Raw genomic sequence first — 15916 nt, 5'->3', positions numbered from 1 at the left:
AGTCCTGGTGAACACATGAACACTCCTCCTAGGGGTCAGTCCTGGTGAACACATGAACACTCCTCCTAGGGGTCAGTAGTCCTGGTGGACACATGAACACTCCTCCTAGGGGTCAGTAGTCCTGGTGAACACATGAACACTCCTCCTAGGGGTCAGTAGTCCTGGTGAACACATTAACACATGAACACTCCTCCTAGGGGTCAGTAGTCCTGGTGAACACATTAACACATGAACACTCCTCCTAGGGGTTAGTAGTCCTGGTGAACACATGAACACTCCTCCTAGGGGTCAGTAGTCCTGGTGAACACATGAACACTCCTCCTAGGGGTCAGTAGTCCTGGTGAACACATGAACACTCCTCCTAGGGGTCAGTAGTCCTGGTGAACACATGAACACTCCTCCTAGGGGTCAGTAGTCCTGGTGAACACATGAACACTCCTCCTAGGGGTCAGTAGTCCTGGTGACACATGAACACTCCTCCTAGGGGTCAGTAGTCCTGGTGGACACATGAACACTCCTCCTAGGGGTCAGTAGTCCTGGTGAACACATGAACACTCCTCCTAGGGTCAGTAGTCCTGGTGAACACATGAACACTCCTCCTAGGGGTCAGTAGTCCTGGTGAACACATGAACACTCCTCCTAGGGGTCAGTAGTCCTGGTGGACACATGAACACTCCCTAGGGGTCAGTAGTCCTGGTGAACACATGAACACCCTCCTAGGGGTCAGTAGTCCTGGTGAACACATTAACACATGAACACTCCTCCTAGGGGTCAGTAGTCCTGGTGAACACATGAACACTCCTCCTAGGGGTTAGTAGTCCTGGTGAACACATGAACACTCCTCCTAGGGGTCAGTAGTCTGGTGAACACATGAACACTCCTCCTAGGGGTCAGTAGTCCTGGTGAACACATGAACACTCCTCCTAGGGGTCAGTAGTCCTGGTGAACACATGAACACTCCTCCTAGGGGTTAGTAGTCCTGGTGAACACATGAACACTCTCCTAGGGGTCAGTAGTCCTGGTGAACACATGAACACTCCTCCTAGGGGTCAGTAGTCCTGGTGAACACATGAACACTCCTCCTAGGGGTCAGTAGTCCTGGTGAACACATATACACTCCTCCTAGGGGTCAGTAGTCCTGGTGAACACATGAACACTCCTCCTAGGGGTCAGTAGTCCTGGTGAACACATGAACACTCCTCCTAGGGGTCAGTAGTCCTGGTGAACACATGAACACTCCTCCTAGGGGTCAGTAGTCCTGGTGAACACATGAACACTCCTCCTAGGGGTCAGTAGTCCTGGTGAACACATGAACACTCCTCCTAGGGGTCAGTAGTCCTGGTGAACACATGAACACTCCTCCTAGGGGTCAGTAGTCCTGGTGAACACATGAACACTCCTCCTAGGGGTCAGTAGTCCTGGTGAACACATGAACACTCCTCCTAGGGGTCAGTAGTCCTGGTGAACACATGAACACTCCTCCTAGGGGTCAGTAGTCCTGGTGAACACATTAACACATGAACACTCCTAGGGGTCAGTAGTCCTGGTGAACACATGAACACTCCTCCTAGGGGTCAGTAGTCCTGGTGAACACATGAACACTCCTCCTAGGGGTCAGTAGTCCTGGTGAACACATGAACACTCATGAACACAGGCGGTCTGGGTGGAGGCAGTAGGGAGGGGTCTGGGTGGAGACGGTAGGGTGGGTGTCTGGGTGGAGGCAGTAGGGAGGGGTCTGGGTGGAGGCGGTCTGGGTGGAGGCAGTAGGGAGGGGTCTGGGTGGAGGCGGTCTGGGTGGAGGCAGTAGGGAGGGGTCTGGGTGGAGGCGGTCTGGGTGGAGGCAGTAGGGAGGGGTCTGGGTGGAGGCGGTCTGGGTGGAGGCAGTAGGGAGGGGTCTGGGTGGAGGCGGTCTGGGTGGAGGCAGTAGGGAGGGGTCTGGGTGGAGGCGGTCTCGGTGGAGGCGGTCTGGGTGGAGGCGGTCTGGGTTGAGGCAGTAGGGTGGGGGTCTGGGTGGAGACGGTAGGGTGGGGGTCTGGGTGGAGGCGGTCTGGGTGGAGGCGGTCTGGGTGGAGGCGGTCTGGGTGGAGGTGGTCTGGGTGGAGGCGGTCTGGGTGGAGGCGGTCTGGGTGGAGGCGGTCGGGCGTGGTCTGGGTGGAGGCGGTAGGGTGGGGGTCTGGGTGGAGGCGGAGGTCGGGCGGGGTCTGGGTGGAGGCGGTCGGGTGGTCTGGGTGGAGGCGGTAGGGTGGGGGTCTGGGTGGAGGCGGTCGGGCGGGGTCTGGGTGGAGGCGGTCGGGGTGGAGGAGTAGGAGGTTCTGGGTGGAGGCGGTCGGGCTGGGTGGAGGGTCTGGGTGGAGGCGGTCTGGGTGGAGGCGGTCTGGGTGGAGGCGGTCGGGCGGGGTCTGGGTGGAGGCGGTAGGGGGTCTGACCTGCGCCCCGTCGTAGTTGAAGATGCCCACCAGGCTGACGGGCACGGCCTTGTTGACGCAGCGGCCCAGGGCCTTCCTGGAGAGGGCGAACACGAAGGGCACGGCCCGCTGCCGGCACGTCTCTATGATGGTGTGGAGCGCCTCGTCCAGACCACCTGGACGGGGAGGAGCCAGCCGTTAGGGAAGGAGGAGCCACGCGTTAGAGGAGGAGCCAAGGGTTAGGAGAGGAGGAGCGAGGGGTTAGGGGAGGAGGAGCCACACGTTAGGGGAGGAGGAGCCACGGGTTAGAGGAGGAGCCACGAGTTAGAGGAGGAGCCACGGGGTAGAGGAGGAGCCACGGGGTAGAGGGGGAGCAAGGGGTTAGAGGAGGAGCCACGAGTTAGAGGAGGAGCCACGGGGTAGAGGGGGAGCAAGGGGTTAGAGGAGGAGCCAAGCGTTAGAGGAGGAGCCAAGTGTTAGAGGAGGAGCCACGCGATAGAGGAGGAGCCACACGATAGAGGAGGAGCTATCTGACTGTACAAACCTCCGGCATTATCCCACCCTATTATTCATACCATACTGTACTTATATTAGATTATATGACAAATAATCTTCAAACTGCACCGTAATGCTTTTTTGCACTTCTGTTTAGATGTACCATTACATTTCGTTGTCTCTGTATTCTGCACAATGACAATAAAGTTGTATCTGAATCTTTGTATAAAAGCGTTTTCTAAATGCCTCAAATGTAAATTGATATTAGGTATGTATTTGGTATACATTGTTTATATCTATATTTTATATCCTTTACATTTTTCTTTTGTATTCATGATCTTGATTTTCTACATTTAAATACCAAATCCCATTCCTTGGATGTGAAGTCTCTCACGGCAATTAAACTCAATGCTAAGTGCACTTACATCACTCTAATCATTCTCTACCCCCTCCTCTTTAACATCATCAATTAAACTCAATGCCAAGTGCACTTACATCACTATAATCACTCTCTTCATCAGCATCCCGCCCGCATTTAGCAGAAAGTGTGTTCTTGGTAACGAGCCGAAGCAGGGCTGACTGAGCAGTAGTCCATGAGTCGTTATACCTGGGAAGGCCCCAGATCCTCTAAGAATCATACCAGCTACCAATACCAGTTCTAATGAGGCCTCTCCCAGTAAACACTCAACCTCTCCCAGTAAACACTCAACCTCTCCCAGTAAACACTCAACCTCTCCCAGTAAACACTCAACCTCTCCCAGTAAACACTGGGAACACCAGAGGCGACAAACAGATTTCTCACCAAACTCATTGTTTGAATGATCTTTCTTCCATAAACGTATCAGCCGTTTGTCGACCCTATATTGTGTTGCATAGGCTGATGCTGATGAAATCGCCAGTGTCATTAAAAATTCATGTGACGTTTTTTCCAAACAAAACGTTGTGTCAAGCTTTATTTCCAAAATTGTTTCTAATGTTTATACAAAGGATAGTTAGGCCAGACAGAATCAAGTTGGCGAATATTAACCACAACTGTATAATAAGCATGTGGTCTCCATATCAAAGTTTGAGGCTTCCACCAGTGAATGATTGGATGCCTCAGAGCAACTCCGAACTCCACCTCCAGAAAACATGTGTTCACTCTGTTTGAGCTGATAAGAACGCAGCTAAACATCGGAGCGGTCAGCCACGTATGGCTGTGTTAGCTGGAGATTTTTTGGGAAACACTCGTATTTTGGCTGCTGCAACTGGGCTGCAACCCACCCCAGGTTAATGGTAGCCCAGAGCAGAACAGGGGGGGCGTACCTTTGGACTGGCTCCTCTCACAGTTGGGCGAGATGACGACACACTTGACCTTGCCGAGCCGCAGGTGCTTGAGGACCTCGCGCAGACCCATGACCAGACGCTTCTTCATGCGCGCCTTCATGGGGTCCTTCTGGTAGAGCCGGTCCTGGAAACGCACCAGCTCGCGTAGCAGCGCACTCACACACTCATCCACCTCCTTACTCAGGACCTGGCTGCAGTAGCTGCACACACACACACACACACACACACACACACACACACACACACACACACACACACACACACACACACACACACACACACACACACACACACACACACACACACACACACATTTAGCCCTTAGCTAACATTTAGCCCTTAGCTAAATGTGCACTTAGAAATAGTACTTAGCATTGTGCAGCGTCTTATCCTAGCTGTCTTGTTGTCTACAGGGAATGGGTTAACCTGTAACAGGTTGGAAGCGTACATGCCTTTACAAGACCTACATGATAAGCTGATAAGATATCACACCGAAAAATGTACGGATAAACAAAACATCTTTGTGTCCAGATTTGCATACTACCTATGGTGGCTGAAACAGAGCAATTCTTTTTTCTTTTGGCTTCCTTCTTATGTAATCCCACCCACCGCAGAACTGTAACCACATTTTTGTGGATATGACCTAAGCTTCCAAAGATTAAAGATAAAAGTTTGCATTGGTAACCCAATTGGCATATACGACTCACCAGTGGCTGGTGTTTGAGTACCTTAGCGTAGTAGCAGGTGTCCATATGCAAATCGAAGTCACACAAACACACAGACACACATTCAGCTAAGGGCTAAGCTCAACTTCTTCAGCTAAACGTCTGGTACCGCCGTCGCTAAGAGCAGGCAAAGGTGGATCCTCCTGCCGATGTCAGGGCCGCAGAGACGCTCACCGTCTAACGCAAAAGACTCAAGACTCACTTGTTCAGAGGTCACCTAGACTCTGCATAGCCTCCCCCTTGCCCTCTCTTACGCACTAGCTGTGTGTTGCACGGCCTGGCACTTAGAAATAGTCCTTATCATTGTGTAGCGTCTTACCCCAGCTGTCTTGTTGTCTACAGGGAATGGGTTAACCTAGTGATGGTTAGTGCTTGGCACTTGGTTCTATGAACATCCTCACTGTACCCACAGAGATACATTGTTGTTTCTCTTTCTTCTGATAAATGTACTTCTTCTAAGTTGCTTTGGATATAAGCGTCACACCAGGGAGATCCGGTTCTTACTCTCTGAACTTCCTGCTGTGGATTTTGGGCGGGTTGTGGGGGGTGGGGGGGGGGAGGGCTCCACAGTGGCCGGCTCCTCTGGCTGTCCCTCAGGCTCCTCCTCCTCCTCCACCTCCTCCACCTCCTCCACCTCCTCCTCCTGCTGCTCCTCCTCCTGCTGCTCCTCCTCCTCTCGCTCTTCCTCAGCGTCTGAGTCGGCCAGGTGTCTCTGGTCCGCTGGCTCCTCCCCTGGCAGGGCAGGAAACAGGAAGCAGCATCACAAGAGCTAAGTAAGACAATAAGTAACAATATCAAGTAAGTAAGTAATTAAGTAAGTAACTAGTAAGCAACAAGTAAGTAACTGTTAGTAAGTAAGTAACTAAGTAAGTAACTAGTAAGTAACTTGTAAGTAAACAAGTAACTAAGCAACTTACTAATTAATCAAGTATGTAAGTAACTTACAAACATCAATGGCGAGGGTAGGGGCGATTCTAGGGAGTGTGGGGGCCCTAGGCAGAGGATTGTTGACGGGGGGGGGGGGGGGGGGGGTTCCCCCCTTCCGCGGTGCGGAGCTTTTGAAAATTTGCAAGACAATCCTTGCTTTCTTCACCCGCGGCACGACATTTTAAAAACACTGTAAACTAAGTCACCAAACGCTATATTTTCTTTCTTCTCAGACACTCTCAGATTCACTGAACTGATAAATTTGGTTCGGGAGAAGAGATAAAAGCCCGCCTACACTGTAAACTGATTGGTTGACTTACCGATCCAGGCCAATCAGGAGGCGCCTGAGGCTCACGTGCACACTGCCTCATGCACAGTTTCTAGATCCCTCTCTGTTGTGCTGCGCGCTCGCTACACAGATGCGAACGCGGTTAGGAGCACGTCTGTCTCCTGTGCGCGGTCTTGCTCGCTCGCTCTCCATTCCGGGAGATTTTAAGTAATTTAAAATTTTCGACAAGGAGGCGCTGGGTTGAAACAAGTAGGCGCAGCGCCCCTCTTTCCCGGTTTAGATTAACCCCTGAGTAACCAAGTTACATGTAAGTAACAAAGTAAGTAACTAAGTAAGTCCTTTAGACCGTGCAACCCCTCAGACGCCACGACGGTCCTCTGCTCTGAGCTTCTGGGCTCATGGAGAGGATGAAGGAAACGCTGAACTGATGGTTCCCCAGAACCCGGAGCCGGGAGGGGAGTGGCTCACTAACCCGTGTCCCCGCTCAGGGCCTGCTCTCCGGCTGAGGGTTCATCCGGCCTGGGGTCCTGGTGGGGGTCCACAGCCCTGTCCTGGTCCGGCCTGGGGTCCTGGTGGGGGTCCACAGCCCTGTCCTGGTCCGGCCTGGGGTCCTGGTGGGGGTCCACAGCCCTGTCCTGGTCCGGTCTGGGGTCCTGGTTGGGGTCCACCACCCTCTCCTGGAGCAGCCGGTTCTGCTTCCTCTCCTCTCGCTCCTTTAGGATCACCTGGAGGAGCGGAAGAAACAGACGAGCGAACCGTGAACACTATTAACCTCAGCCAGTCAGTCAGACAGGTATCCATCCAGTCAGTCAGTCAGTCAGTCAGTCAGTCAGTCAGTCAGTCAGTCAGTCAGCCATCCAGCCAGTCAAACATCCATCCAGTCAGTCAGTCAGTCAGTCAGTCAGTCAGTCAGTCAGTCAGGTCAGTCAGTCAGTCAGTCAGCCATCCAGCCAGCCAGCCAGTCAGTCAGTCAAACATCCATCCATCCAGCCAGTCAGTCAAACATCCATCCAGTCAGTCAGTCAGTCAGTCAGTCAGTCAGTCAGTCAGTCAGTCAGTCAGTCAGTCAGTCAGTCAGTCAGTCAGTCAGTCAGTCAGTCAGTCATCCATCCACCCATCCAGTCAGCCAGCCAGCCAGCCAGCCAGCCAGCCAGCCAGCCAGTGGTGAGGCTGGGGCTCACCCTCTTCAGCTGGGTGGGTTTCTTGGCCTTGGGCACCTCCCTCTGCTTGCCCTTCTTCACCACCACCGTCGAGTCGAGGGGGTTGTGCGCAAACTTGTCCTGCTGCCACGCCCCCTTCTTCTGGACCAATGGCTGCTTCAGACTCACGGGACAGGCTCCTCCCACTGCAGGCAGGGGTTGGACAGTACAGAGACAGGTCATTAAGGAGCAGGTAGGGGCTAGACAGTACAGAGACAGGTAATTAAGGAGCAGGTAGGGGTTAGACAGTACAGAGACAGGTCATTAAGGAGTAGGTAGGGGTTAGACAGTACAGAGACAGGTCAGTAAGCAGCAGGTAGGGGTTAGACAGTACAGAGACAGGTCATTAAGGAGCAGGTAGGGGTTAGACAGTACAGAGACAGGTCATTAAGGGGCAGGTAGGGGTAAGACAGTACAGAGACAGGTCATTAAGGAGCAGGTAGGGGTTAGACAGTACAGAGACAGGTCATTAAGGAGCAGGTATGGGTTAGACAGTACAGAGACAGGTCATTAAGGAGGGGGTAGGGGTTAGACAGTACAGAGACAGGTCAGTAAGCAGCAGGTAGGGGTTAGACAGTACAGAGACAGGTCATTAAGGAGCAGGTAGGGGTTAGACAGTACAGAGACAGGTCATTAAGGAGGGGGTAGGGGTTAGACAGTACAGAGACAGGTCAGTGAGCAGCAGGTAGGGGTTAGACAGTACAGAGACAGGTCAGTAAGCAGCAGGTAGGGGTTAGACAGTACAGAGACAGGTCATTAAGGAGCAGGTAGGGGTTAGACGGTACAGAGACAGGTCATTAAGGAGCAGGTAGGGGTTAGACAGCACAGAGGCAGGTCATTAAGGAGCAGGTAGGGGTTAGACAGTACAGAGACAGGTCATTAAGGAGCAGGTAGGGGTTAGACAGTACAGAGACAGGTCATTAAGGAGCAGGTAGGGGTTAGACAGTACAGAGACAGGTCATTGAGGAGCAGGTAGGGGTTAGACAGTACAGAGACAGGTCATTAAGGAGGGGGTAGGGGTTAGACAGTACAGAGACAGGTCAGTAAGCAGCAGGTAGGGGTTAGACAGTACAGAGACAGGTCATTAAGGAGCAGGTAGGGGTTAGACAGTACAGAGACAGGTCATTAAGGAGGGGGTAGGGGTTAGACAGTACAGAGACAGGTCAGTGAGCAGCAGGTAGGGGTTAGACAGTACAGAGACAGGTCAGTAAGCAGCAGGTAGGGGTTAGACAGTACAGAGACAGGTCATTAAGGAGCAGGTAGGGGTTAGACGGTACAGAGACAGGTCATTAAGGAGCAGGTAGGGGTTAGACAGCACAGAGACAGGTCATTAAGGAGCAGGTAGGGGTTAGACAGTACAGAGACAGGTCATTAAGGAGCAGGTAGGGGTTAGACAGTACAGAGACAGGTCATTAAGGAGCAGGTAGGGGTTAGACAGTACAGAGACAGGTCATTGAGGAGCAGGTAGGGGTTAGACAGTACAGAGACAGGTCATTAAGGAGGGGGTAGGGGTTAGACAGTACAGAGACAGGTCAGTAAGCAGCAGGTAGGGGTTAGACAGTACAGAGACAGGTCATTAAAGAGCAGGTAGGGGTTAGACAGTACAGAGACAGGTCATTAAGGAGGGGGTAGGGGTTAGACAGTACAGAGACAGGTCAGTAAGCAGCAGGTAGGGGTTAGACAGTACAGAGACAGGTCATTAAGGAGCAGGTAGGGGTTAGACAGTACAGAGACAGGTCATTAAGGAGCAGGTAGGGGTTAGACAGTACAGAGACAGGTCATTAAGGAACAGGTAGGGGTTAGACAGTACAGAGACAGGTCATTAAGGAGCAGGTAGGGGTTAGACAGTACAGAGACAGGTCATTAAGGAGCAGGTAGGGGTTAGACAGTACAGAGACAGGTCATTAAGGAGCAGGTAGGGGTTAGACAGTACAGAGACAGGTCATTAAGGAGCAGGTAGGGGTTAGACAGTACAGAGACAGGTCACGGGGACAGCTTTGGGGTGTGGTTACCTGACAGGTAGAGTGGCTTGGCATCGTGTTTGGACTTCTGGGATTGCTGCTTCCTCTCCAGCACCTCCAGCATGGTGCCGATGTCCAGCTGCAGAGGAACCTTGCTCTTCTTCCCAGAGGCCTTCTCAGTTTTCTGGAGAACCAGAGGAAGTACACCGAGAACATCAGGGGGTGTACTATAGCATGGTACAGTAGTATAGCATGGTACAGTAGTATAGTGGTACAGTATTATAGTATGGTACAGTAGTATAGTACTATAGTATGGTACAGTAGTATAGTGGTACAGTATTATAGTATGGTACAGTAGTATAGTATGGTACAGTAGTATAGTATGGTACAGTAGTATAGTGGTACAGTAGTATAGTGGTACAGTATTATAGTATGGTACAGTATTATAGTATGGTACAGTATTATAGTATTATAGTATGGTACAGTATTATAGTATGGTACAGTAGTTTAGTACTATAGTATGGTACAGTAGTATAGTGGTACAGTATTATAGTATGGTACAGTAGTATAGTGGTACAGTAGTATAATATGGTACAGTAGTATAGTATTATAGTATGGTACAGTAGTATAGTGGTACAGTATTATAGTATGGTACAGTATTATAGTATTATAGTATGGTACAGTAGTATAGTAGTATAGCATGGTACAGTAGTATAGTATTATAGTATGGTACAGTAGTATAGTATGGTACAGTACTATAGTATGGTACAGTAGTATAGTAGTATAGCATGGTACAGTAGTATAGTATTATAGTATGGTACAGTATTATAGTATGGTACAGTACTATAGTATGGTACAGTAGTATAGTCCTATAGTATGGTACAGTAGTATAGTATGGTACAGTAGTATAGACCTATAGTATGGTACAGTAGTATAGTATGGTACAGTAGTATAGTATGGTACAGTAGTATAGTCCTATAGTATGGTGCAGTAGTATAGCATGGTACAGTAGTATAGTATGGTACAGTACTATAGTATGGTACAGTAGTATAGTCCTATAGTATGGTACAGTAGTATAGTATGGTACAGTAGTATAGTCCTATAGTATGGTGCAGTAGTATAGCATGGTACAGTAGTATAGTATGGTACAGTACTATAGTATGGTACAGTAGTATAGTCCTATAGTATGGTACAGTAGTATAGTATGGTACAGTACTATAGTATGGTACAGTATTATAGTCCTATAGTATGGTGCAGTAGTATAGTATGGTACAGTACGATAGTATGGTACAGTAGTATAGTCCTATAGTATGGTACAGTAGTACAGTATGGTACAGTAGTACAGTATTATAGTATGGTACAGTAGTACTGTGGTACAGTAGTATAGTAGTACTATGGTACAGTAGTACAGTAGTATAGTATGGTACAGTAGTACAGTAGTATAGTGTGGGAGTATCCTCTGACCTGAGTCCCCGGGGGGGCCGTGGGGTTGCTGGCCGTTGGTCTGGAGGCTCCAGCCGAGGGACGGCCCAGGTCTGGGAACTCCTCCTCGTCCTTCAGAACAAAGACACCCGTCAGCACCCGCACCCTCACCATGCCCCGCCCCCTTACCATGCCCCGCCCCCTAACCCTGGCCCGCACCCTCACCATGCCCCGCCCCCTCACCATGCCCCGCCCCCTTACCATGCCCCGCCCCCTAACCCCTGACCTGACCCCGCCCCTGACGGTGAACATGTGATCACTCAGACCTCAAACTTGGGCGGCTCCTGGAGGGGCGTCGGCTCCTCAGGCTCCTCCTCCGAGGTCCGGGGGGGCTTCTTCTTCCTCTTCCTCTTCTTCCTCTCCGACGAGCCGTCCTCCTGCTCCTCCTGGACGGATCAAACAGGAATGTACCTTGGGTACGGAATGGAATGGAACCGTACAGGAAGTGGGAATGGAACCGTACAGGAAGTGGGAATGGAACCGTACAGGAAGTGGGAATGGAACCGTACAGGAAGTGGGAATGGAACCGTACAGGAAGTGGGAATGGAACCGTACAGGAAGTGGGAATGTGGCATAAAGCTCTGTGTCCAAAGAATTAATCCAGGATTTGATTCATTTAAATCAAAGCGAGGGGACTTTGGTACCAGGGAGTTGGTCGGGGTTACAACTGAATATTACAGCGGCGATTATTAACGTATGAAAGTGCATTCACATTTCGAGCATCTAGCAGACGCTTTTATCCCAAGCAACGGACTGTAAGCACATTTGTCAGAAATAAAAAGTAACCATCTTCATGTGATTCTGTGCTAGTGCTGAAACATTAACTTTGAGGTACTTTCCCCCAGATCCCCGACACATCACACGGTTCAACGAACAGGCCCTGGGTGGGTACCTGGGCGGGTACCTGGGCGGCAATGAAGGGGTCCTCTCTCGGGGCGGGTTTCCTCGGAGGCTGGGAGGCCACATTGGCCCAGGAGGTGGAGGCAGAGGCCGGTCTCTCCAGGCCCCCCGAGGAGGCCTTCACAGGGCCTGGTTTCACAGCATGGAGCCTTCCCCCGTCTACAGCAGACAGTCACAGGAGTCAAGCCTGGAGCTTCATTTAAACTGGAGTCCTTCGGCTGAGCACGTTCAACCTGACCCAAAACCAGTTCGGGTCTACTTCATCAATGGAACATTCAGGATGAGATGTCAGCCTGTGTTTCAGTGACCATCAGCCTGTGTTTCAGTGACCATCAGCCTGTGTTTCAGTGACTATCAGCCTGTGTTTCAGTGACCATCAGCCTGTGTTTCAGTGACCATCAGCCTGTGTTTCAGTGACCATCAGCCTGTGTTTCAGTGACCAACAGCCTGTGTTTCAGTGACCATCAGCCTGTGTTTCGGTGACTATCAGCCTGTGTTTCAGTGACCATCAGCCTGTGTTTCAGTGACCATCAGCCTGTGTTTCAGTGACCATCAGCCTGTGTTTCAGTGACCATCAGCCTGTGTTTCAGTGACCATCAGCCTGTGTTTCAGTGACTATCAGCCTGTGTTTCAGTGACCATCAGCCTGTGTTTCAGTGACCATCAGCCTGTGTTTCAGTGACCATCAGCCTGTGTTTCAGTGACTATCAGCCTGTGTTTCAGTGACCATCAGCCTGTGTTTCAGTGACCATCAGCCTGTGTTTCAGTGACCATCAGCCTGTGTTTCAGTGACCATCAGCCTGTGTTTCAGTGACCATCAGCCTGTGTTTCAGTGACTATCAGCCTGTGTTTCAGTGACCATCAGCCTGTGTTTCAGTGACTATCAGCCTGTGTTTCAGTGACTATCAGCCTGTGTTTCAGTGACTATCAGCCTGTGTTTCAGTGACTATCAGCCTGTGTTTCAGTGACCATCAGCCTGTGTTTCAGTGACCATCAGCCTGTGTTTCAGTGACTATCAGCCTGTGTTTCAGTGACTATCAGCCTGTGTTTCAGTGACTATCCTCAGTCTTTGGGCCCCTGTGTTAATGCTGAGGGAAGGTACTAGACCCAAGGTACGAGGATCCTACCAGGGGAGCGAGACGCTGACACAGGTCTGACATCACGGGCGTGTCTGCGTGGGCCTGGACTTCCTGCCGGCCTCTCGTTAACGGACTGCGTCTACAAAGGAAACGACTCAAATTAGTTACTCATTCATAACAGATTACCCCATTCCATCCAATCAGTGACCAGTACAGCTTAGGTGAACCAATGGCAACCCCAACCTTGTTAGAAGACACGGGACCCTGGGTGTGAGGCCCCTGGGTGTGAGGCCCCTGGGTGTGAGGCCCCTGGGTGTGAGGCCCCTGGGTGTGAGGCCCCTGGGTGTGAGGCCCCTGGGTGTGAGGCTTCTGGGAGGGGGGCCCCTGGGTGTGAGGCCCCTGGGAGGGGGGCCCCTGGGTGTGAGGCCCCTGGGTGTGAGGCCTCTGGGTGTGAGGCCCCTGGGTGTGAGGCCCCTGGGTGTGAGGCCCCTGGGTGGGAGGCTTCTGGCCCCAGCTCGGGGCGGGCGGGGCAGAGGTTCCTGGCGTTGCGGCGGCCAGCTCAGGGAAATCGGCCATCTTGACCTCGAAGGTGACCCGGCTGGCGTGGGGCCGGCCCCCGTGGGGAGGGCCCCTGACGGGCGGCTCGGTGCGCGGAGGGCCCCCGTGGCTCCGTGCAGGGCCGGGGGCGGACCTGGGGCCCCTCGGAGCTGAGGAGGAACCACAAGCGGAAACGCTGCAGGGGGTCGTTTTGTAACACAGCACATTGAAGTTCTCTATTGGTTCAATTTAACTTCAGGAAGAAATGCAGGTGGTGCTACAGGAAGAACAGGCTCCACCCGCTCACATCACCGCGCACCAAAGAGCTCTGCCTTCATCTCTTAAAGTCTTATCTTTATCAGTCATCTGGTAAAAAGATAAAGGAAGGCATTTGAAGCAAAGGGGAGATTCTCAGAGGACAGCCAGCATTCCAGTCCAAGGAGAAGGTCTCTTATCGGGGCTGTGGTTTGGCTCCACCCTTATTCAGGACTCTAAGACATAGATCTAACCATCTATAATACATAAAGTGTGTGTTGATCAGGCACCTGGTCCATAGAGCGTAGGACGTGGTGAACCCAAGGTATTCCATTTAATAACCAACTAATAACAAATAACGCCAACCAATAACTCCAGGAGTGGAACGCCACACCTCAAGGAAACACAGGCTGGTGGCATGAAGTCACCACATCAAGGTAGTCCGGCACCGAAAGAAAAGTAGCTCTACCGTTATCCTACACATGGGACACATGTCCTGTTCCATATCTAAATCCAAGTTTAGTCTGCAGTTCTTTCTTTTATATTGATTATGCAGCGTGTATGAAGCCAGTGCGACCACGTCCTTAATGATGATAGAGTCGTCTGCATTGATCACCTCTTGCTGCTCCGTCCGGGGATCTCTGGCCAAACCTTCGGTCCTTAAACTGGGGTTCACTTGGGTGCCTCGTTCTCTGTGGACATGGAAACAGAAACCGATGTAAATGCCTTCATTCACATCTGACCTTCATGTTATGTACAGTGTGTATGTATGCACGTAAATATTTATGTAGGTATGTATGTATGCATATATATATATACATGCATACATACATACACATACAGTATATATATATATATACGAGGGTGAATGATGAACCTTGGTTTGTGGATCCCATCTAGACGAGGCGGTGTGCGGCAGGGGGCCTTCGTCGTTGGTCCGTCGGTCCCCAGCGTCGCCCGTCCGTCGGTCACTAGTCCGTCTGTCAGCATCGTTCCTGTTCCGTCTGTCCCCAGGGTTGCTGGGCCCATTCCTGCCTGGCCTCCCTCCTCTCCCCTCAGTCCCTCCCTCAGTCCTGTCAGACTTCAGTCCCGGGCTCATAAACAACGGACTGGTCCTGAGTTTCAGAGGGACACAAAGTTCAAACATCAAATCAAATTGTTTAATCTTATTTAGAGAATGCTTTTCGTCCAAAACTACAACAACACAACGAGAAAAACAACTTGCACAGATGCCTGACGGGATATCAGTTTATTGTATTAAAAGGCAAAGACCATCAGGTCAGGGCACCTCGGATTGGTGACGTAGGGACTAGGGAGGGAGATGGGTGCTGCCCGGGTGTCGGTCCTCTCCCACGGCTCCATGCTCACTGCCCACTGGGGAGTGTTGAGTAGACGGCTCACTTTCCTGGAAGTACAACAGTAAGGTAAAGACAACAGAGGGGTCCTCCTTAACAGGGTTCCTTTGTAACAGGGCTCCCTGCTGCGGGCTTTAGTGTCACTTTACTTTGGTTCACTGACCGCGGCGGGACCCGATCAGGATCATGTTATAATGAATCATACTGAATCATACCGCGATCCTCTGGCAGTATCAACATCTAAACCCGAGCGCCTGATTCCCCTCACAACCGATTCAGATGACAATAATATAACACTTTAGAACAAATTCCATCTTACTTCGACAGAACGCCGGCTGGTGGTCAGTTGGCATTCATTTTGCAATCCGGAAAAGTGTTTAAGCGGGCAAATCTTGGCTGAACTTACACCTCAACTAGCCACAGTGCAGGGGAAGTTGGCTAACATTAGCATGTATCTTAAACAACAGCCGCTAGCTGTCAACATTAGCCTCCTGGTTCCATAGGTCACAGACGGGCTGGGAGAGGACCCTGGATCAGAGCGTTATCCCGTAATACCAGAACGCAATATCCTTTCTCTCACATCCTATGTGCTCTATGTGCCGGTCAACAATCCTCGGAGAGAGAATGGAGAACATGAAAAGAATAACAAAGACGACGACAAAGAGAGCACATATAGAGTATTCCCTAAAATGTGCAAAGAAATATCGAAAACATGTAACGGAAAAGGGAAAGTAACCCTCCATCGGAAGTCCCGCCCTCTCTCTAGCCTTTAAACCCGTCTAACTGAAAGTCCCGCCCATCTCTCGCTGACTTTGATCACCCGCTCCAGGCGTACCTCAGTGAGAGGGGAACGCCTGGGAGAGACGCCTGGGAGAGACCCCAGGTCACAGACAGACTGGACGTCTCTGTCCGTGGAACCACTCTCGATCGCTTTGATCGACACGAAGCAACCCACCTAGAAAGTGAGCCACTGTGTCCATCT

General features: G+C 51.2%; 1 protein-coding gene across 1 annotated transcript in view; it reads right to left on the bottom strand.

The window, feature by feature from the left end:
* Positions 1-15876, bottom strand: part of LOC130392389 (selenocysteine insertion sequence-binding protein 2-like) — an 18525-nt gene extending 2649 nt beyond the window's left edge. Inside the window, exons 1-16 of the mRNA XM_056602872.1 lie at positions 15254-15876; positions 14868-14984; positions 14457-14694; positions 14196-14271; positions 13031-13494; positions 12836-12926; positions 11702-11868; positions 11076-11195; positions 10792-10881; positions 9379-9511; positions 7349-7512; positions 6640-6892; positions 5607-5683; positions 5456-5535; positions 4206-4426; positions 2427-2581 (exon numbers count right to left, since the gene is read on the bottom strand). Coding sequence (XP_056458847.1) covers positions 2427-2581; positions 4206-4426; positions 5456-5535; positions 5607-5683; positions 6640-6892; positions 7349-7512; positions 9379-9511; positions 10792-10881; positions 11076-11195; positions 11702-11868; positions 12836-12926; positions 13031-13494; positions 14196-14271; positions 14457-14694; positions 14868-14941 — 2403 coding nt within the window. The 5' untranslated portion in view covers positions 14942-14984; positions 15254-15876. The remainder of the gene's footprint in view (positions 1-2426; positions 2582-4205; positions 4427-5455; positions 5536-5606; positions 5684-6639; positions 6893-7348; positions 7513-9378; positions 9512-10791; positions 10882-11075; positions 11196-11701; positions 11869-12835; positions 12927-13030; positions 13495-14195; positions 14272-14456; positions 14695-14867; positions 14985-15253) is intronic.
* Positions 15877-15916: the final 40 nt, after the last annotated feature.

This window comes from Gadus chalcogrammus, chromosome 11 (assembly GCF_026213295.1).
Source record: "Gadus chalcogrammus isolate NIFS_2021 chromosome 11, NIFS_Gcha_1.0, whole genome shotgun sequence".
Classification (NCBI taxonomy): Eukaryota; Metazoa; Chordata; class Actinopteri; order Gadiformes; family Gadidae; genus Gadus; species Gadus chalcogrammus.
The sequence above is the reverse complement of the archived record's forward strand: the minus strand, read 5'-3'. Positions and strand labels throughout refer to the sequence as shown.